Source organism: Scomber japonicus, chromosome 13, assembly GCF_027409825.1.
Source record: "Scomber japonicus isolate fScoJap1 chromosome 13, fScoJap1.pri, whole genome shotgun sequence".
In the NCBI taxonomy this organism is placed as follows: domain Eukaryota; kingdom Metazoa; phylum Chordata; class Actinopteri; order Scombriformes; family Scombridae; genus Scomber; species Scomber japonicus.
Window position 1 is genome coordinate 30913668 of NC_070590.1, and position 24285 is coordinate 30937952.

The 24285-nt window shown below is 40.3% G+C and overlaps 1 protein-coding gene across 2 annotated transcripts in view; it reads right to left on the reverse strand.

Annotated features, from left to right (window-relative positions):
• The window catches only part of LOC128371875 (mitochondrial fission factor), a 38272-nt gene extending 32504 nt beyond the window's left edge, over positions 1–5768 (reverse strand). The window contains exons 1-3 of one of the 2 annotated variants that reach the window (XM_053332258.1): positions 5753–5768; positions 4146–4327; positions 2852–2976 (exon numbers count right to left, since the gene is read on the reverse strand). In XM_053332258.1, coding sequence (XP_053188233.1) covers positions 2852–2976; positions 4146–4323 — 303 coding nt within the window. In that variant the 5' untranslated portion in view covers positions 4324–4327; positions 5753–5768. Of the gene's footprint in view, positions 1–2851; positions 2977–4145; positions 4328–5125; positions 5208–5752 lie in introns of those variants that run through there. The other variant, XM_053332257.1, reaches the window with a different exon arrangement.
• Between the last annotated feature and the right edge of the window lie 18517 nt (positions 5769–24285).

Genomic DNA, 24285 nt, shown 5'->3' on the forward strand with positions numbered 1-24285 from the left:
GACAATGTGATTTTATTTTTACTGAATGAATAAGCACTTTTGATTTGATAAATATAAACTAATGTCATTAAATTTACCATACTTTTATTATTATTATTTTAAAAAAAGAATGCAGTAAGAAAAGCAATGGGACAGTATTGAAGTTGAAATGGCCTGTAGTGGACACTGTTTGAAGCAACTGAACAGTAACTGAAGTGATCAATGGGAAACTGTTTGAAAAAAACTAAGTACTGAGGTCTGATCACGAATGAAGTATCTCATGCCGAGAATAAGCCAAGAGTTGGGTGAAGCAGCAACCAAAACAAAGAAGTTGTACCACCATATTGATTAGTGCCAAGAAAATGAGGTAATGTTGTTTTGAAAGAAAGCTAATTGGTTGAAATTCACTCGGTTGTGGGGGGCATGAGCGCTAGAGGGTGACTGCACGTGTGTGTGTGACTATCAATGTACTGCGTGTGAGGGCAAAGCGTCCTGGTAGCTCTGTGTTGCTGCTTATTAGACCGATCGCATTTTTTTGCATGTTCTCTGTGTTCAGTATGTTCTGCATTCTGTATTGCTGCTGGTTTTGATACACTGCTGTTTTTATTATGATGATTATGACTCCTGCCCTGCAGCAATAATGACTCATTATTACTACTAGATGAAATTAATTCCTATATTTAGCTGTTGTGGAATGGTAGTACGGTTTGAATGTGCAATACACGCAGACACAGATTTCAAGATATGTTTTGAAACACAGATGTCTGTATTTACCTGGCTTGGCCTGGCTTTTTCATAAAAGAGTATCTCAATAACAATAATCACCTGCAAATGTCGCTTCAAGTTTTAAGTGGAGACAGGTTACATAATAAACTCAAGAGTGTCACTCTGTTAAATTTTGTTTTTTGATTCACTATCTAGTAGGGGTGTCACGATTCTCCAAATCCTAGATTCGATTTTAAGGTCACGACTTGATTAGATTCTCAATCTTTTTTTGGGGGTCCTTTTAGCACATGTGCCATGTTTAGACTAGTCATAAGTGATATAATCTCCATCAGTTGTTTGCAGTGTACCACACTAAGCAGCACACGGTACACAATGCAGGTTGTTATCAATGTGAAGGTGTTTGTTATACAGATATAATATAACAGGTTGCAGAGAGAAAACACTGCTGCTCTAAAAATGATAACTGCAAGTATCAGCACAGTAAAGATGTGTGGAGACACAAACTTCGTCAAAAGTCGTTTTTTTTTTGTCAAAGTCGACTGACAGCTAATCAGCTGATCCATCATCAGAAACAGACAGCGCTTCATCTGACACTTTGGAGGAAAGGTCGTCTATAATCATATCTTGTCTCTTCTCTCTTCGAGTGGAAAAGACTCAAGTGAGGGAAACCTGGATGCAATTTAAGAAAATTGAGAAGCACCCATAGCATGGCTGCTAGTGCCAGTTGCACCGTCTTCCCAGGGGTAGATCAAATGTGTAGTTCACCTCTTGAAAGCGATTAGTTCTGATTGGATCTCTTCCGAAGTTGTCCCGCCTTTCCCTGACTTTTCTCTACCTTCTGATTGGATCTCCTCTCTGGCAAACACTTTAGTCTCATTTTTATTCGTTGACGAAATTGTTAAAACACTTGGTCAGTTTTTATTTAGTTATCGTCCTGTTTTCAGCAGAAAGAAAAAGTTGTTGATGAAAACTATGAAGGAAACGAAATTAACACTGGTCTAGACCTGTTCTATTTGAAAAGTGCCTTGGGATGACTTTTGTTTTGATTTGGCACTATATACACTACCAGTCAAAAGTTTTAGAACACCCCAATTTTTCCAGTTTTTTATTGAAATTCAAGCAGTTCAAGTCCAATGAATAGCTTGAAATGGTACAAAGGTGAACTGCCAGAGGTTAAAAAAAAACTGAAAATTATACAAAAACACTTAAAAATGTAGGTCTTTCCTACAGAGAAATTGCAAAGAAAATCAAGGTGAGTCAGTGAGTATAGCTTCCTTCACCATCAAAAAGCACTCTGGCAGACCCAAAGCCACAACAGAGTCAGAAGACAAGTTTCTGAGAGTCAACAGCTTGCGTGATAGGTGGCTCACAGGACAACAGAAGAGCAGACTTGGAGTTGCAGCAAGAAAGCCATTGCTAAGATGTCAGAATAAGAAGAAGAGGCTTGCCTGGGCCATGAAATACCACCAATGAATTACTGAAGACTGGAAGAAAGTGTTATCCACTGATGAATCAAAATTTAAAATATTCTGTTCATCACGCAGGAGTTTTGTACGCTGTCGAGTAGGCGAAAGGATGGTTCCTCAGCGTGTTACATTAACTGTCAAATATGGAGGAGGAAGCATGATGGTCTGGGGCTGTTTTCCTGGATCCAGGTTCGGCTACCACAGCATTCTGCAGTGATGCCATGCAGTACCCTCTGCAATGCACGTAGTTGGTCAGGGGTTCATCCTACAGCAAGATAATGACCCAAAACATAAGTCCAAGCTATGCCACAACTACCTTAGGGAAAAAGACCAAGATGATAAGCTTGAAAAAAACATTTTAAATAAAAAACTGGAAGAATTGGGGTGTTCTAAAACTTTTGACTGGTAGTGTAAATAAAGACTTGCTGATAAAGATTAAATGAGAAAGTGGACGCAAGTTATTTTCAAAAAGTAGTTTACCAAAAACTAAGTTGTAAACAGGGGGGCGGGGGGGGCATCTCATAATCAGGGTTGCCTCATATTATCATCAACAGGGTAAGAACCAATTATTTTAGAACATTTGAGGTTTAAATTATTTTTTATGGTAGTTACCATAATAGTTTTAATGGCTTTGCTAATTTGTGTGATAAAGAAAAAAATGATTATTGTGGTAATTTTACCTGCAGCATTTCTCTGTAGAAGACCTCTCCAGGCAGACTTTCACAGCATGGCTCCAAACCCTTAGGGCCGCAGATAGTTGGCTTGGATGGGGTGAACAGAGGTCTGGGGTTCATATCCGGGGCTTCTGTGGGTGATGTATTTATAAAGAAGTTTAAGAAATAAGACAGACGCATTGACGATGTATGCTCAGGTTTCAAAAACGCACAACTATTACAAGGACAGGATTTTAACACTATTTTGACAACCTACATGGCCAACAAAATTAGGAAATCAAGTTAAATGTTGTTTTGTAAAGTAGAGACAACGAATGAGCATAAATCTGGCTTTTCATGGTGGACCCTGAAAAAAAATCCTAGATCATCATAAATTTGAAGAGAGAAAAAGAAAAAGAGAGTGAATACAAAGAGCAGCAGTTACCCTTAGATATTCAGCCATGTGACAACACAGAGCTTAAAAGGTCTCTATAAATAAACCTTGGTTGCAGTTTATGCAAGCTGGAAAAACAATCCCACAGCATCTCAAAATGTCACATTCTTCAGAAAACAAAATGAAAATATGTACAATAATGGCTGAGTAAAGCACTGAAAATCAGTGTGCTTTTATACTACAAGCCACATTCACATTATATCACATTATATCAGTGGTAGAACTTAATTTGTATAGCACCTTTCATACAAGAAATGCAGCTCAAAAGAAATTACATGCAACAAGTGCTTCACCGGTTTGTACAGATTTGTTGGTGATAAACCTGTACACTCCTAAATGCAAACACTTTGGTCAAAAGGTAAACTGAATATTATTTTCATGGGCTGCCACCATAAATGGGCACTGATAAAGTGTCTTCCTAGTCTTACGACCACTCACAGTGCTTTTACACTACAAGCCACATTCACCCATTTACATGTACATTCATACTCCAGTGACAGAGGCTGCCATGCAAGGTTCCAATCTGCTCATCAGGAGGAGTTTCTAATTATTCACACGCCTGGGTTTTCTCTGGATTTTTTTAGACAAAGGTGGCAATGGCAGGAGAACATGTGTAGTGTGGCAAACAGTTTATGCACACATGCTGAGTGTTGTGAACTTAAGTAAAAGGGAAAAAAAGAGATTTGATAGACAAAAGTGTCTCTAGGGATTTAAATATTATACTATAAAAACCCATCTGTATGAGTTCAACAACATAGTCTGAACATTACCAAACTTTACATGGAAATTATTTTACCTCAGAACCTCCAACAGTCTCCATGCACTGTTCAGATTTGGAACACAGGTTGAGAAACACTAAACACCAACCTGTATATGTCAGCCTATCAGGAACCTGCATGGTGTAGGCAGGTGGGGGCTCAATGGACTGCTCTTCATCGTCCTCCAGCCACTGCTGCCCTCTGCCAACACTCAGACGCTCTGGCACGCACATGTTTTTGTTAATGGTCTCCATGAAGGCTGGATCGCAGCCAGGGACCTGGGACATCTCCCTTGGGTGCAAAGTAAATGACATCATCATGTGAACATACCTTTTATCTTGTTTTTAATGACACTGTAGTGCAAACACATTTCAACTGCACCTGCACAAGCAAATGTAAATTCTTCTCTCTTGTATATTCACTACAAGAGGCTCAATACTTGGTTCATTTTTCTTTGACTTTTATAAATAGATGGATATTCCATGCAGTCCAGCATTGTCATACCTCAGAATATCAGTCAGATTCTATACATACAGTTGTTTGATTTTTTAAGACTGTGGCATTTACATTAGTTAAAAGATAAAAACAAAAACAATTATATATGAACGAGTTTTAACAATTAATCGTTTTCTTTCCCAGATAATACACGAGTATCCCACACATAGCCTAATTGATGAAAGCAGCACTTAATGTAAACAAGCGTGTTTGGACGCTTTCTTGTGCAACAGTAACATATCACTCGTGATTCCCAGCTAAAGATGACAACTGGCCTTGTTTCGCTGCTCCTTTCATCGGCTGATGATAAGGTTACACATTCCAACTTAAGTTAGCACGACAGAGCGAGTCTGTATCCCTGAAACTCTAACGTCCATTCAATGTCAAAACGTACATTGTTGTTTAGAAGGCACTTGGTGTAACACCATCTAGCTGAGAAGCTAACTAGTGAGCTAGCAACAGGTTGCTGACAGTAGCGAACAAGAGGTCAGATTTCATAACCGACGAAAGGACACAATACTGTGACAAGTAACAGCAGGTATATTATCTTTAAAAGCAAATTAAGAGGTAAAGTAACTATAAACTACAACAAACCTGAGTGAAAGAGCACAAAGTGAATTTGTCACTGTCAAAGTAGTGTTTTGCTAAACGTGCTATAAGGTCAGTACTTCCGGTCTCAATTCTTCAGAATATAAGAGAGTGTATGTATATATATATATATATATATATATATATATATATATATATGTATGTATATATATATATATATATATATATGTATGTATATATATATATATATATATATATATAGAGAGAGAGAGAGAGAGAGAGAGAGAGAGAGAGAGAGAGAGAGAGAGAGAGAGAGAGAGAACTTAAATAAGTTTTTTTTTTCTCTGATAAACAGTCCAGTACTGACAAAATAAATATATCTAATAGAAAACATTAATACTATTAAAACCTTTTAAACCAAAGCAATACCTTAAAGTCCTCCACCCAGTCTGTCCATTTCACATTTTTCATCTTGATAATCTTGAATCTCTTGAATCTTGAATATTAATTGAGTCAAAGATCTTCTTAATCAACCATCACTACAGTACTGTTGCTTCACTGTCCCATATGTGACATATTATTTTAAACGTTACTGTTATTTCTATTTTGGTATGTGTCCTTGTCTATATATTCTGCTTTATATAATAATAAATGAATAAACAAAATAAGAACCTCTGGTCTCCGTCGCTTCAGCAGCGTCCCTGAATGCCTCCTACAGAGTGGCCGGACAGCGACACATTGGAGCAACTGCAGCTTGGTTTCTATACTTCTGAGTTTCACCATCTTCAGCTCACTCCAGATGTTTTATGATCTTTTAAACTGTTCGCAGCAAGATGAGCTGTTAATGTGTGTTATTAATTAATGTTGTAAATTTCAGTTTAAGGACTGTCTTTTAACATGTGAGAAGTTGTGTAATGCTTTAAAAGATGTATTGTTGAGTTTTTATTTGACGCCACAGACTGTTGAAATAAAGCAGCTCTGTACACGAACTGCTCAATAGCGAATAGACACAATGGAGGAGGAAATGGTGAGTTTTAGGTGAGATTTCGAGAGGCACCTGGCTGCAGGCCTCCACTGTGAGGTCGCTTCCGGTGCAGGCCTCCACTGTCAGGACGGTCAGGACGGGAAGTACGGGAAGTACGGACTTTTTTGGGGGCGGGGCAGGGGGGAGTGAGGACGTTTAAATGTCGGTTTCATCTGCCATTTAAATCGAGGGACACCAGCGAGTCAAACTATGTCCAGAGTAGCGGTGAGTTGCTGATTTTGCTTATACACAGAAAGTAAATGCATGGTTTCTTGTGTTCTTCATCAATATAGGTGCCGTAAAATAGTAACGTTATAGAAGTCATTAATGATGCAAATTACCGCATGTTACTTGTCGGTTTGTGTTGTCGTTAGATAACGCCAAAGTTAACTTTCTCCAATGGCGGTTAGCATCAACACCTTAAGTTCTCAGGGATTGTTAACTTTTTTTAAATGTGTCAGGACTACTTGGCACATTTTTATTTTTCCCACCTCTGTTGTATACTACAGCAGTGGTTCCCAAACTTTTTGTGCCCAAGGCACACCAAAGGACAAATAAAAATTTCAAGGCACACCTATTGTGCAAAATAGCCTTATAACACGTGTTATCACTAATATCATCTGTTTATCTGTTAAGTTTATAATTATTTACTAATGCCAAATAAGATATGACAAAGACAACTATTCTACTCATGAAATATTTATTAACAAAATACTTCACAAAAATATTTAAACTTTATCAAATTGGGCTTCATCAAACACACCCATTTCAACCAGACAGGTGAGGCAAAGGAAACAGAAAATCAGCAGAGAACTGTCCATGAGAAAGCTACACTGTCCATGGTCCTGAATCTGACCCACAAATTATAACTGTAACATTTAGAATCAGGCTTTTTTTGTATATATTCTGCCTACTAACAAATCAGTGGGACACATGTGCCTGTCGGGGCGCACAGATTTTTTTAATCCTTGGTGGCACTGAGGAGAGGGCCACTCGCAAGTCCTGCTCAACAGAGAGCCGTGACCTGGTCTTGTTCTTCATGTAAACAAGAGTGGAGAACGCCAACTCACACAGGTAGGTGGTGGGGAATTGAAGAAGTTGGTTGATCGCGCGGGTGGAGATGGTTGGATATTCTGATGCACAAACCAACCAAAACTGATCGAGTGTGAGCTCACTAAATTTTGGTTTCAGCGTGCGGTCCGCACGGAGCTCTGCGCTCTCCTCTCTCTCCTTCATAGTGAGCTTCTCGGTTGAGGACTCGGACTCCTGGTTGAATGGGTCTCGGATCCAGTCATTGTCCTCGATGTCGGCCACACGTGGAAAATAGCGCTCAAACCTCTCTTTTAAGGTCTGAAGGTGTTCGGCATATATAGCGCGCTCACTGGCTGCCTGTGGCGCAGCTGATGCCAGCTGGAACATGTTCATGGAGCCCTGTTCCAAAGCCTCGCGCCACAGGGTCAGTTTGCCCATAAACCCCCGAATCTTGTCTGTGGATGATAAAATGTTTTCATTCCTGCCCTGAAGCTTGGCGTTTAACTCGTTGAGATGCCCAAATATATCTGCAAGGTAAGCCAGCCTGGCGCACCACCTCTCATCCGCGAGCGTGTCCTTATGTGGGACAGCGTGTTCACGTGAAAATTCCAAAAGCTCTTCCCGAAGCTCGTAAAAACGGGATAGGACTTTATGTTTTAATGTTGTGTTGACCTACTGCCTTTGATGTGTCACAGTCTAAAATTCCCACCTGCGCAACTGCGCGAACAGCGAAATGTGGGATCCTCATTGAGGATTTTTTATATAGTTTTTAGATAAAGAGTTTGCCTCTGTATTATGGAATGAGTGCATTCAAAGTAGTATAGTAAATTAAAATAATTATTTTTGTCTAGTTGTATACTAAATTGCAGTAGGCTATAGTTGTCACAAAATCCCACGGCACACTTGGACTTGCCTCAAGGCACACCAGTGTGCCGCGGCACACAGTTTGGGAACCACTGTACTACAGTATATAAACACAACGACTAGTAACTGAAATTACTGAGAAATAGCATGCTGCTGTACCATCAGTACTTTTGTTTTTGATACTTGAGTATATTTTGCTTCTAACATAACATACTAAATTACTTAACTGTCTTGTTATAGCAACTGTCACTTAAGTACGTTTTTGAATGCTGAACATTAACCCGCAGTGCAGCATTTTCTTGGTCATTATTAATTCTTCTACAGAGGTAAGGCCTCATTTACACTACCTGGTGCAAGTGGCCATTTTACCTGTAAGCAAAGACAATCTAAGTTTGCAGGCTGTTTAATTTGAATTGAAGTTCATGTACTATCATTCAAACACATGATGCATTTTATATCCTTTTTAGATGCATCATTCAATCATCACGTGTGATGGAAAGCCTGCAGTGGAACGCTGCACAACATGTTGCAGACAGTTCCACTGCCCCCTTTGCCCCAAAGGCATGTTCAAGCCAAGCCAACCAGCCAAACTTCAGCGACATTTGGAAGTCCATATTAAAATGCTATTGCATTTCAAGGTAATGCCATTGTATTTTAGATTAAAGATACACATGTGTGTGTACACACACACACACACGTACATGTGGACGTGTGCGTGCGTTCATGTGACTTTTTTGTCATTGTCTAATATAAACATTTTCTACTTACTCTTAGATAAGATCTGCCACTGCAATTTGAACTGCAGGAATGGGGGACATTATCATTGTCCTTTTTGTGACAAAACTGTTGTTAGGACAGACATGCAAGCACACTTAAAGTCTTGTCCCATACAACCATCTTCCACCTCAGCAGCTGCCCAGTCCAAACAGAGTCAGGATTCATCCCTGCCCTCCCTGCAACCAAGTTCGTCTGCTGCATCCATTCCTCTGCTTCCACCAACCATAATATCCCCATCTCCAGACCTTCTTGTGCAACAGGATACAATTGCATGTACTATTCCCTCTGCCCAATCAATTCAAACATCTACCATCCACTCCTCAGCAGACACACATATGACATCGTCTTCTCCTTTGGTTTCCTCTTCTGTTGTACATACTACCCAAGAGACTCAAGGTCCAAAATCCAAACTGAAACAGGTCCAATATCCCCTCTGTTCAGTTACTTGTTTGAAGAGAAACTTGGCCAAACACATCCAGAGGAAGCACCCCAAGAAACCGAAGGATGTAACAGAAAGTGATAATTTAAATAGTGTCTGTGTGGATGCCAAAAATGGGATCTCTGCAGTCCAAAAAGGAGGGCATGGCTTTTCAATCCCCATACATGTACAGAACAAAACCTGGGGTCGAGTACACAAGGTTCAGTGTGAGTTGGAAGAATGCAGGCAGTATTCCAAAATGGCATCACGAAGTGGATTAATTTTTACACACTGTGAACACATCCGCTCTTTGCAATACTGTACAGACATAGCCACTGAAGAATGCCTTAGAAAAGATATTTTATCAGAAATGGTGCACTTAAAATTTTTTGGTGACCCAAAAAAGTCAACCTGTATTAAAAGGCAAGAAAATGCACAGGCAGCACATGTCCCTCTCTGTGTTGAGGTGTCATTTGAGGAAAGCTCAAAGCACTTTTGTTTTTCAGTCCATGAGCCAACTTTACACTATTACAGTCGCCTTGGGAGGATATTTGTAACTTACAATTCATCAGCAAACACATGGCATTGCCCTTGTGCCAAACCAAGGATGTCATGTGTCCACAAAAACATAAGCAAATGGCATTTATTTCAAACCAACCCGGATGTGTTCAGAACAGAGGAAACCAGCACCAGTACACCAAAAAAGCACCCAGATACTGTCTATCCACCATCAGCAGAAGTCTTCAAACGACTTGTAGAGTGTATATATATGGACATAAAAAACTTCCAGCTAACCTGCCAGATGACGTTATAAAACCAAAAGCACTCACAGACTATGTCACAGAGTTGCAGCCAGCAGAGACAGTTTGTGCACTCTGTCCAGGACCTGTAAATCTTGAAGAGTCATCAAGGATCTCTAGAAAGGCCAGGATAATCACCATGAATGGTGTAATTGAAAGTAAGTAATTTGTGTTTTGTCTGCATTTATGGTAGTTTGCAGAGTAACACAGTGTTAATGATATATTCATGATTTATTTACACCAGGTGTATCGACCTATTTCCGGCGATGTCCAGTGTGTGACATGACTTATAGGTAGCAGGAATGGCAAGACGGTCTCCATAACTTTGATGACCATACAATATTGACCCTGGAACTTTGTGTATACCTGAGACTTAACCTACAGGTATGTACAGTGTATTTCTTTATGACAAATACTTAAATATGTGTGTGGGTATATTTGTCTTTATGAATCTTACGTAACATGTTTCTTTTTGTTTTGTTTTTGCCTCTTCTGTAGAACAACGTCTCAGTATCCAAGGTAGTAAATGCAATCGAAGGCCTAAGAAAGGTGACAATTCCTGGCAGAGATGCAGTTCTGCATGCGTACTGCCACTTTGAGGCATTGACAAGCCATGACTACTCCTTTTCTTGTGTTTGCTGTGGCTACTATCCTCCAGTAGTTGTTATGGACTTACACAAAAAAGGAGTGTTCAACTTTCCTGGTAAGTCACAGTGTCTTGTGTGTTGGGAGGGAGTTATATCATAGTATTTTCAAAACTAGTTAAATGAATTACTGTTTTTCAGTGAGTGACATTAAAGATGCCCCAGAGAACTTCACTGGTGAAGTCAACATTGAAGAGTTCTGGGACTCTGTACAGCTGGAGATGATTTCTCGTGGCTTTGTCCAAAGTATGTACATATTAATGTTTCCTTAAATTAGTAATTACCCTGACTTAATGATGCAATGCACTGTAGCATATTAAGAATGTCACGTGTACTTTTCACAGGTCGTGCAAAGAACAGCTTCAGTGTAAGACCTAGTTATGAGTACTGGGGCCCATGGATAGGAAGGAACACACGTATATCAGAGATGGCATTAAACACAGAATTTGAAAAAGCAGCCTCTGCAAAGTCCTCCACTGAAGCTGAAGTCAGCATGGTGTCAGAAGACCGGCTGGTGGATGAGCTCATGAAGCAGAAGGTAGAGTTGTTGTGTATGCATGTATGTTTTGATTTGCATTGTGCAGTAACATCTTACTTTATTTCTTGTCTGTATTTCAAAAGGTTTCAACTGTGAGTAAACTGTGCAAGGCCTGTAATTTGGATGCAAAGGGATCGCGGATGGATCTGATTCTTAGACTTAGGCAAGAGATGAAGACACGACACTCATACGACAAGATATTCCAGAAAATCTGGGGAGCATCTGGTAAGGGTCACATTTAACTGCACGATAACTACCTACGATTAGCTACTTGCTCATTTATTATTTATTTTTTTCAATTTTCCATTGAAGGTGGGTGGTCAGTGATTCTCTGCCCACATGGTGTGGTGTACAGTTTGAAGTTTAACTTGCGTGCAGAGTCTCCACGAGATTTTGCTGACCTCCTTCTATCCTGGAAACATCTGCCAAATGTCACAGTTTATGACTTTGCTCGGGGTCTGGCAACTCATGTCAACCTACGTTGGCCAACTGTGATACCTTTCAAACCACATGAAGGGAGATTGGCTGCATCGACACCACAGAACATCACAGCAGCTCAGCAGAACAAACTCAAGATCTCACTACCATGGCTGACTGAAATGTTGCAGAATCCTGATAAAGATGGGCATCCATGCACTGGCTCCCCAGACCACTATGTCTTGTATGACAAATTCCATGAGGCCAATACCAAAGACCCACAGGAAGTGTTGAGGAGGATCAACCTGGTTCCAGAACTTCAGGGTTCATTGAATAGCCAGGTGGCCGAGCAACTTTTTTCATGTATGCGCAAAAACAACTACTTCCTCAACAACATGGCATCCTCAACACACGTTTTTTTGATGAGAAACCTAATACATCACAGAAACAACAAAACGAATGCACAGCTTTTAGAAAAGCAACTACAGAGAGGACGTGAGTCACATCGTTTGCAAGACATCACACTGGACAAATTTGGACAAGCAGTATTTGGTAAAAAGTATTTTAAAAACATATGTTTTGTTTCTTTGTGGTAATTGGAAACATAATGCTTATGTTGCCTGATAATAATTTCTTAAACCTCAGGACCCCCAGCACCTGATATGCCTACACAGCATCATCCTGCAGTAGCTGGAACACCTCAGCAGCTCCCTGTGCTCCCCACTGACCCAAACACAGGTAGGTAGTATATGTGTGTATGTATGTATGTATGTATGTATGTATGTATGTATATATATATATATATATATTTATTTATTTATTTATTTATTTATTTATTTATTTTTTTTTTTTTATTTTTTTTTAAATCAACACATAATAGTATCGGCAAGATTTTATGTTTTAATTCCTTTTTTTTTAATAGACAATAATGCCTGTGGACCACATTGTGAAATGATCACAAAAAGTGAGAATGTGAGACCATGCCGATCATCATGGACCTTCAAGCTTCATCCTGCCCAAGAGCAGCTGGTATGTATTCTTGAAAGAAACAGCTGTGTGATATATTAGACAGATACGTGCTTCTCATCTTGACGCCCTACCACCCATGTTCCTATGTTTATAAATTTAAATATTATGCTTGCTATGATTTTATTTAATTTTTTCTTCAACAATCAGCTTAAATACGTATTGGACACTGACAACCTAGCGGGCGAGCTCATTGTAAAAACAGGAAAAAGTTGCCTGACCCGAGCTGACTTCTGGGGGCTTGGATTGAACAAGGAAATGGAATCAACCGTGAGTTAACATTTGAACCCATTTTAATTGTGAGCTAATCATGTTTGTATGTCATTGCCAAGTTTTTGTTTTTTGTTTGGTTTGCAGATAGGAAATGCGTGCTTTGAAGTTATTGAGAAAATTGTTCAATCACAGGTATAAAACATAAATATTGTTTTCATAATATACTTTTCCTTTTTATATTATATGGGTATTTGCTCACATTTGAAATGTATTACACAGGGGAAAACCATTTTTGTTGCTGACCTCTATGTTGTACCAACCTGGCGAAAACCAACATTGTGTGATCCACTTGCAAGCTTACCTGTAAGTGCAATTTATCCTACTGAATTTTATTCAGATTATATTTCTTGTGTATTTTACCTGTTTGCTTTTGAACTTTTCCTTTGTATTAGAATGATGCTTCAATCAGAGATGCCATTGTCATTCCTGTGTGGAAACCTGGGCATTTCCTTCTCTCTGTAAGTAGTGCAGTGTTGTGCATGAACGCGTTCATTGAACGAAAGTTCATGAACTCCTTCATAATTTTGGTGAACTTGAACGAACGGTATTTCTGCCTGATGAGCGATACTATGAACGCGTTCATTCTGGTGTCTGTGAACGTCACGTTCACTCTTTTTTAATTTCGTTCAATAAGGTTCAGGCAAAAAACACACCGCACTAAAGTGTTGCCCAACCGTTGCGTGTGCTTCTTTGTCTGTGCCATATTCTAACAAGTGCGAGAGCGCCACAGTTGAGTAGAGCTCAACTTGAGTGGATCTGGCAACCAAAGGCAACGGCAGCCAGTGTCGCACTGCCGTCATCAAAACAAAACAAAAAACAGCATGGAGGCGACAGCAGCATGTGGACATAAGGAGGTATCATATAATTATCTTAGCGATTTTTATGAGAAAATCGACAAGGAAGGGAACAATCTAACGTTTATGTGCAAACTCTGCCCACCGGCTTTGAAAAATAAAATCCGAACTTCAGTTACATCGTTTGCTAATCTAAAACGGCACATAGAACTGGATGAAATCTGACACATAGTTTCAGTGTTAAACTAATGAAATAATTGCTGGCTGTGGCAACAATTTTAAAAGAGTATAGTTCGCAACGTATTGAAAAAAAGAACTGAACTAGTTCATTTTTTGGAGCTGTGAACTTAGTTCATAATTTGGAATTATGAACTATGAACTGAACTAGTTCATTTTAAAATGTGTGAACTATGAACTGAACTAGTTCATGTAGAACTTGAACTTTCCCAACACTGAAGTAGTGATGCTTACTATAACAGGTGGTTTGCATGTCACAGAAAATGTATATCAAATGTTAACAAAAGTAACTTCATTTTCTATTACAGTACTGTTGTTGTATTGTGTTGTGCTGCCCTTTCACACAATGTTGAGTTCAAATGTCACTAACTACAATTACAGGTTTTGAAACCAGTACAGAGAGAAATAGTCTTTCTTGACTCCAAATGTGCTGAAGCACCATTAGGATTTGGTGATAAGGAGATGAGGGAACTGCTGAGGTCACTAACAAAAACTTTTCTTGTGTGTGCTTTTTGGAGTTCATGTTCCAAAGCTGTTCTAAAGAGTTCCATATTTAGTTTTTTAACCAGGTCATGTTCAGATCTGTGTGACAGCCTTTTTATGGTGCAACATAAGTACAATTGTAGTTTTGTGTATCAAATCATACTTATAAATCTTATATTAGTCTTACAGATTTATCATGATGACCTACCAACATTAACATATTTCATACAATTGAGTCAAGAAACTGGCACCATAAAAAAGCCTTTTGAAATAATGTGTGGAGTGTGACTGCATGGAAAGGGGGATGCATGGATGGTCTGTCCTGAATCGGAACCAGTGATGCATGTGAAAAGAGCCCATATTGATAATTATATTATTTACTATTATTTATCTTTTTAATGCAACTGTCTTTTAGAAACCTTTCCCAGTCACTAAATCCTGGCAACTGGACAGAGAAAACTGGATTACAAATTCAGGTAAGAGTATAAAGTATGTATATATTAATAGTTGAATACTTTATTACTGTAAAACAATAATTACATAATTGACTTCTTTCTGATATCTAGGGTTTTCCACGACAACCATACGGGATTGACTGTGGCATCTTCATGTTGATGGTAGTAGACATTATTTATTATATATTCATTATTTGTGCAATTCTGTGTGCGTTACAAATATCAGCATTAAATTAAAATTACTATGTTTTATTCCTAGAATGCCTTTTACACCTCACTGGATGATCCCTATGACTTTTCTATTGTAAGTTGATTCATGCAATCAAAGTAAGCTCAAAATTACAACAACAACAAAACATTTATTATGACATGGTGTGAGGCTTTTGTTTTTTTATCTTCACTTTTCAGATGGACATGCCACTTTTGCGACAGTGGTGGTGTATCATCCTTATGGAAAATTTTGACCTTGGAAGGTGAGACTGCAAAGATTTTGATATTGACTTGAAATTGTTACAAGAAATGTTTTATTTATTTCTATTGTTTAATCATTTTTGAGCCATGGAAAGCTGTTCGCCCACTGGACAGATGCATCAAAAGCCCTCCTGCGAGGTGAGGTGCCACCAGTGTTTAGGCTGATGAAAAGGAAGGTGGATGACATAACTGAGGTCAGATTTAAATTTTGTTTGAGTTCCATCTGAGTTTGTCTTTTGTTTCAGGTCAGAAACCAGCATTTCTATTTCCCTATTTTTTTTACCAATCTTTTTTCCAATTGTACTGCAATTGTGGGGTCGCTTTAAAGAATATGCCATTCACAAGTTGAGGTCAAACTTTCTGTCTGCAGTTTAAAAATAAAGTGTCTAGATCATGCATGATTGGATGATTGCATGATCTCTAATATGTCTAGGAGGGCACTGCTGGGATCTTTTCTTTTTTTTTCCTTTTTGGAGCTTGTGTTTTGAATATTACAACTGATCTTTGCTTATCTATATCTTTTCAGGATGAAGAGCAGCAGGCTGAGGTCTCAGTCAGACCTGCCGACAAGGACACACCAGTGGAAGGGGTAAGCTTTTTCACAGTATCTATTGGTCAGATACTGTTGGTGCAGCAGCTATGGTACACACATCTTTCTGTCTTTTCCATAGGACTCGGTTGAAGATCGTATTCTGCATGATTGCAGAGATGCAGCAGAGTGGGTTGAGGCCAATGAACAATTGTTCTCTGCCAGAGTGGACCTGCCTGATATTCTGTGCATGGGGGAGGAGAACCAGGCTGAGGCTGCTCTGCAGTACCGGAGGGTTTGGACAGAACAACTGGACGACGATGAGAAGGACTCAATCCTGGAGCCCTTCAAATTCACATTTTACTCCACTAAGGACATGTGGACATTTTGTGAAGAAATTATGGACAAAAGAAACAGTTTGGCTTACTGTGAATGTCACACAGATGAGTGACTTGTGTTTTGGAAATAAAGGGCTACAGAACATTTGATCATGTTGTGACTTGGTATTTTTTATGTTTTTCTCTTTGATCACATAATTCACTTGGATGATACTGTAGATATCAAGAGTTAGGTAGAGTAAGAGTAAGAGTAAGTAAAACAGCAGTGCAATAAAGTCAAAGTTAAATGATAATGAAAAGCCAGTGAAGTACTGTATATACTGTATAGTACACAATAAAATGTATAGGCCTATGAGATGTTGGCTTATGAATATGAGTAATAACTTAAAATTTGTGCATTGACCAATGTTATTCCTGCCCAACATTGTTTTCATTGATCAACTATTTGACCTCTTTTCAAGATCCTAAGCTTTATAGTAGGCCACAAAGACAATTGAGCCCCGAGTCATATCACCCCGTTTGTTTTTCATAATGACTAAGCAGTGCAGTGTATATTAGTCTACATATATGGCAATCATTAATGAGAAGTGTTTTGAAAAAGACAAAGGCTAATGCTTTAATTGTCCAAATCAAAAGCTTTATTTTATATATACTATAGCAATTGATCGATTTTACGTCATATTTTTACTAATTCATGCTTTTGTGAGGTAAGCGATTCAACCGGAAGTGCACTCGCGATTTTATTTTGAAACTTATCCCGTGCATTTCCTGTCCTGATAGTGATGGTGGCTTGAGAGTAGCCTGCGGTGGTAGCGGCCTGACAGTGGAGGCGTCCTGACAGTGGAGCCTGCACCGGAAGCGACCTCACAGTGGAGGCCTGCAGCCAGGACCTCTTGGAGATTTCGGATTTTAAAAGTGACTAGTGTGTAATGCTTAAAATGTCTCCAACTGGCTGCTGTACTGCTACTGACACACACAGACACAAACAGAAAGAGTTTTCATCCACAGAAACAATAAAGACAGGAAACGTGTTTTTAGGAAGCTTTATTATTTGCTGTTTTTATTCGTTTATTAAAGATATTTGCTTGTGTTAAGTGAGACTCTACATGCTCTGTGATGCAATGCTGCTGCCACTGTTTCCTCGGTTTGTAATTTGTAACCTTTCATAACTTTTATAACTAAGTGAGAAAAAAGTCAGAAAATGAGGAACACTTCACGAATTTGTGTGTCATCCTTGCACATCCCTCATGTACTTATTCTCTGTCCCAATTCCTCACACTTTTGACCAATAGCCATCTGCGGCTGCTGTCCGTGATCATGTCGAGCTCAGCCAATCAAGTTGCTGTATTTGTCTCGATTTCAAGAATCCATCGTTTGGCCTATACTCCTATAAATAATTTTACATTTTTGCGTGCCTGTGCGTTTGTAACAGGTTTATTCAGGCTAATGGCGACCGCGTTGACACATTGACGACACAACAGGCTCAGAAAACCCAAGTACAAAATCAATTAATATTTATTGAGTGCATTATAATTCTTCCATCTGTCAAATATCAGTCCTCTAGAGAAATATTTAAAGATTGTGTGCAAAACTATATAAACCTATGTTGTAAGTTGTGAAATAATTGCTGTATACCGTACCGTACCGTCTTCTTCCGCTTATCCGGGGTCGGGTCGCGGGGGCAGCAGCCTAAGCAGGGAAGCCCAGACTTCCCTCTCCCCAGCCACTTCGTCTAGCTCTTCCCGGGGAATCTCGAGGCATTGCCAGGCCAGCCGAAAGACATAGTCTCTCCAGCGTGTCCTGGGTCTTCTCCGGGGTCTTCTACCGGTGGGACGTGCCCTGAACACCTCACCAGGGAGGCATCCTAACTAGATGCCCGAGCCACCTCGGGCCCCACTTGGGGCAGGATCTCATCCCCGACATGGAGAGTGCACTCCACCCTTTTCCGGTTGAGGTCCATGGACTTGGATTTGGAGGTGCTGATTCTCATCCCGGCCGTTTAACACTCGGTGGTGAACCGATCCAGTGAGAGTTGGAGGTCATGGTCTGATGAAGCCAACAGGACCACATCATCTGCAAAAAGCAGTGACCCAATCCTGAGGTCACCAAACCGGACCCCCTCAACGCCCTGGCTGCGCCTAGAAATCCTGTCCATAAAGATTATGAACAGGATCGGTGACAAAGGGCAGCCCTGGCGGAGTCTAATCCTCACTGGAAACAAGTCCGACTTATTACCAGCAATGTGGACCAAGCTCTGACACCGGTCATACAGGGAACGGACTGCCCGTGTCAGAGGGTCCGATACCCCATACACCCGGAGAACCCCCCACAGGACTCCCCGAGGGACACAACGGTTGAATGCCTTCTCCAAGTCCACAAAACACATGTGGACTGGTTGGGCAAACTCCCAAGCACCCTCAAGGATCCTGCAGAGAGTATAAAGCTGGTCCACAGTTCCACGGCCTGGACGAAAATTACACTGCTCCTCCTGAATCCTAGGTTCTATCCGACGGACCCTCCTCTCCAGTACCCCCGATTAGACCTTACCAGGGAGGCTGAGGAGTGTGGCAATATGGCGTGTTGTGCTGTTGATTGTACTAACCGACCGACAAAGGATTCTGTGTTGCAGTTTTTTCGGTGAGTAAACCGTAGTACTATTTTACCTATAGACTGTATAAAATATATTTTACCTGGATTTTGGCACTGTATAATGACTTTATTGCCGACTCATGGTCTCTGCTGATACAGATGACCAGAGCAGCTAATGTTAGCTGCTGTTGCAGTCAGTTTTGTGCTCTCAGAGTCCGTTTAATGCGGGATATAATATAGAATAATATAGAATATACATACTGTTCTGTATTATCTTTCATTTATTATTATCTTTCATTTAATAATACTTATATACAGTGTCAAGAGTAACTTAAATGAATAAATTCATAGCCTAATTAATGCCACACTGCAAAAAGCAAGCTTCTAATTCAGAGAATGTGTGATCTGTATTGTATTGGTGATACTGATTTCAGAAATTGTTAATCATGTTCAAAATCAAGATCAGGCCACCCATAAACAAATACAACATATATTTATTATATTCATTGTTGGTAGTATTATTAAAGGTGAACTGTGTAACTTTGTTATTTAGGAACTTTTTATCAAGCAAATCCCTTTTTATTACTACTTATTATTATTACTAAGTTGTTGTTTTATTGTTTTTATTACTAATATTATATGTAAACTTTGAGTGCCACTGGACTGCTGCTGACTACGACATTTTTAACATTTTCAATAAGTGTAGAAGACAAAAGGAGTTCAATTATGAAAATAATTTGAACATGAGGTACTCTTTAAATCAGGGGTCTCCAAACTATTCCACAAAGGGCCATGTGGCTGCAGGTTTTAGTTCCAACCAAGAGCACACCATTTGACCAATCAGCTGTCTGAAGACTGAGATCAGCTGATTAAATGAATCATACAGACATACAGACATACATACTTTTAAAATAAAAAATAGGGGCAGTGTTTGGATCGGTTGGTGGAGCGCCCGCCCCATGTGAGGCTGTAGTCCTTGCTGCGGGCGGCCCGGGCCTGGGCCTGGTCTGGGCAACCGGCAGAGGCTGGCCGGGGCCGGGGCCGGGGCCTGGGCCTGGTCTGGGCGACTGGCAGAGGCCTGGGTGTGGCGGTCGGCCGGGGCCTGGGCAGCTTTCTTTTCCATTTTCTAAATATAAAGAACAACAAACATCTTGTAACCAGTGGTGTACAAAGTACTGAAATGCCTTACTTCAGTAAAAGTAGCCTACTAATACCACACTGTGAAAATACTCCACTATAAAGACCTGCATTCAAAACCTCACTTTTGTGAAAGTGTTAACATTAAGTTTTATCTGCAAAATGCAATTAAGTATAAAAGTAAAAAATAAGTAAACAGTCTTTGTGCAGTAAACGGTCCCTCTGTTTTACTGTTATAGAATGTTTGTGGATTGATATCACTGATGAATCAATGCATTTTATTGCTGAGGCTGTTTAAGTTTAGCACAATTTAACAATTAAATATACTATTGAGTCGATTTATCTATATCTATCCCTGTCATGTGAGAACCCTGTATCTCACTTCTTTTAAATATTTAAGTGTATGAAATGCTTAACAAACTTTCTTTACATTATTCTACATAGTAATTTCACAGAGTAGTAACATTTAACCCTCAGATCCTGTTGCCACATTTTATGGACCATCAGATTTTTCATTTGGCTGTGATCATGCTATAATGTTCATAAGGTTGCAGAGAGGTGGCTTTTGCAAGGTACATCATGCTCCTAAAAGATCTCCTGTCTGCACCTAATAATTGAAGTCTAGTAAAAAAGTATGATGTCTTTTAACTTTTCTCTAGCCATATGTGTATTATGATGTCCTTTTTTTTTAATATACACAGGAAATCACGTGATCATGCCTTTTAGCTGACATGTCACAAAAACTGTATGGTACATGGCCATATAAAATTAAAAAAATGCTCCAGCGAACTATAAGCAAACAAATCAATGTTGGCCCCGTTCAAAGGCAGATATGACTGTTCTCATAATAGTTTGAGGAAACCAAATTATTTTATTGCAGTTTTTCAGGCCATGAAAGGGTTAAATTATAACGTTGACGTTAGTCATTTCTAACAGGATCTGAGGGTTAAGATGAGTTTTGGTCCCCAGCGGACTCAAACAATTATATTTCAAGTGCTGTTGAGTTATACATTGTTTTTTTTGGTCTTTTTAATGAAAGGAACTTAACGTTACCTACGGTCGAGTCGGTCGCTGTCAGGTCGCTGTGCTGGAGGCTGGACTGCCGTGTAGCTGCTGCCAGTAGCTGCTTGTTAGCCTAGCCTAGCTGATTAGCTCAGCTAGCTAGCTTAGTTCGGCGCAGTTAATTCGAGTTCGGTGGGCGGGATCTCGGCCGGCTGACCCGTAGAGTTATCGCCTCTCCTCCAACCGCCTCCAAAGATTTTCTATGGGGTTGAGATCTGGAGACTGGCTAGGCCACTTCAGGACCTTGAAATGCTTCTTACGAAGCCACTCCTTCGTTGCCCAGGTGGTGTGTTTGGGATCATTGTCATGCTGTTAGACCCAGCCAGGTTTCATCTTCAATGCCCTTGCTGATGGCAGGAGGTTTTCACTCAAAATCTCATGATACATGGCCCCATTCATTCTTTCCTTTACACGGATCAGTCATCCTGGTCCCTTTGCAGAAAAACAGCCCCAAAGCATGATGTTTCCACCTCTATGCTTCACAGTAGGTATGGTGTTCTTTGGATGCAACTCAGCATTTTTCTCCTCCAAACACGACAAGTTGACTTTTTACCAAAAAGTTATATTTTGGTTTCATCTGACCATATAACATTCTCCCAATCCTCTTCTGGATTATTCAAATGCTCTCTAGCAAACTTCAGACAGGCCTGGACATGTACTGGCTTAAGCAGGGGGACACATCTGGCACTGCAGGATTTGAGTCCCTGGCGGCGTGTGTTACTGATGGTAGCCTTTGTTACTTTGGTCCCAGCTCTCTGCAGGTCATTCACTAGGTCCCCCCGTGTGGTTCTGGGATTTTTGCTCACCGTTCTTGTGATCATTTTGACCCCACGGGGTGAGATCTTGCGTGGAGCCCCAGATCGAGGGAGATTATCATTGGTCTTGTATGTCTTCCATTTTCTAATAATTGCTCCCACAGTTGATTTCTTCACACCAAGCTGCTTACCTATTGCAGATTCAGGCTTTCTAGCCTGGTGCAGGTCTACAATTTTGTTTCTGGTGTCCTTTGACAGCTCTTTGGTCTTGGCCATAGTGGACTTTGGAGTGTGACTGTTTGAGGTTGTGGACAGGTGTCTTTTATACTGATAACGAGTTCAAACAGGTGACATTAATACAGGTAACGAGTGGAGGACAGAGGAGCCTCTTAAAGAAGAGGTTACAGGTCTGTGAGAGCCAGAAATCTTGCTTGTTTGTAGGTGACCAAATACTTATTTTACCAAGGAATTTACCAATTAATTAATTAAAAATCCTACAATGTGATTTCCTGGATTCTTTTCCCCCATTCATAGTTGAAGTGTACCTATGATGAAAATTGCAGGCCTCTCTCATCTTTTTAAGTGGGAGAACTTGCACAATTGGTGGCTGACTAAATACTTTTTTGCCCCCCTGTAAATGATCACTTTTGCAATGATCCTCGTGACTCTGTATTATTCTTTATCTGATCTGGGCCCAACGTAGTATTTGCTTCCCATGTTTGGATGTGTTTTGTATATCTAATATTATTGTTTATGCCTAATATTTGGAGTCAAGACTATAAAAGGCATGAGTTATGGGAGGGTAACATACACCTATAAAATAACGAACAGTTTTCACCTGCCAACAATTGATTGAAGGCCAAATACAGAACTGTTAGGATATTTCTGCCTACATATGACTTGATTCATGAGCTTCATAATATAAACATGAGAGCCCACAGGACAGCTCTTAACTCTTTTAAGGACCACTACAACACAAAATGGGCTTTTTCACCTGCCAAAAATTGATTGCTGCCCTTAATTTGATAGTGATAGAGTTTTTTCTGACTCAAAATGACTTCATGTTACTCATCAGAGTTATATTTACCTCACTGTACCTTAACCAGTACTCTGTACCCTATGGAAATGTCGTAAAGGGCCAGTGCATGACATAAATAGCAGACTTGCCAAAAATTGATTCTAGCTCCTACCTTGTGATTGGAAGGTTTTTTAAAAGTTGAATGATGGTTGAAAATGTTATATATGGGGTTGGCTTCCGGGTCGCAACTAAGATGGCAGCTTAATCTCTGTGCTCCCCGACGGTTTCACGAATTAACCCTGATAACCCCTGGGATAACCCAAATGTGAGTGTTTTATAAACAAGATGATGAACAGGGTTAGCACAAGAAGTTGGAAAAATATGACCACGATAGGAAATATCGGTGAATGTATCCCACAAAATGTTGATAGCCGAAGTAGCTCCCCGACATGTGCGATGAGCGAGAACGGGGAAGAGGATGCTAGCCTACGGGGCATACTGAACGAACTGCGAGACTTCAGGCAAGATAATAAACACCACCTCACAGAGATAAAACAAGAACTGCACAAGACGAACGACAGACTGGTGGAAGCTGAGACCCAGATTGACGAAACAGAAACAGCATTACAAGCGATGTCAACGCTTGTGAAACGGCTGTCACAGCGCCAGGCTAACATGGAGGCTAAACTGATAGACCAAGAAGGACTGGCTCGCAGAGACAATATCCGAATATACGGCATACCCGAAGACACGGAGGGGGACAACGTCTCTCTTTTCCTGGAAAATTTACTGAAAGAGTCGCTGGGTTTTCCCCCAGGCACAGAGCTTAAAATTGAGAGAGCACATAGGGCTCCGGTTCCTAAACCCACTGACCCCCAAGCAAAGCCCCGGTCTATCATTGCCAAGTTCGCGAGTTACAGAGTAAAAGAAGAGGTGATCCGGAAAGCCTGGCAAAAAAGAGAGGTTTTCCACAACAACACCCGCTTCTACGTGGATCACGATTACCCATCAGCGGTCCTTAAGAGACGTGTGGTATACACGGAAGCAAAGAAAATACTAAAAGAAAGGAAAATCAAGTTTCAGACTCCCTATCCAGCGAGACTGCGAGTCTTTTACAACGACGGCACCCGCCTGTATCAGAGCGCAACTGAGGCGATGGAGGACATGGCTTCGCGTGGATTCCCCATCACCATCATACCTGCTCCGGACAGCCCGGATCAACAAGAGACTGAACTCTTATCTGCATGGCAAGTGGCAGGGCGCCGTAGGGTTGGAGCCATGAACACCCCTGATAGAGCACCACAAAAGAAAAAAGTCTCCCAGATGCAGTTTAAAGAGAAACTCCAGGAGTACAGATGGAATCCTCCTCCAGAGTGAGGGACAATCATTCACCTGACAGAGTGAAGGATGCAGATAAGTCTATCCCCAGGGTGGCCGCGGGTCCTTAAAAAGTCGTAAATCAATTTTCATGAAAATAAGGCTTTAAAAAGTATTAAATTGTCTTAAATTCAGATTGCTTGGGTC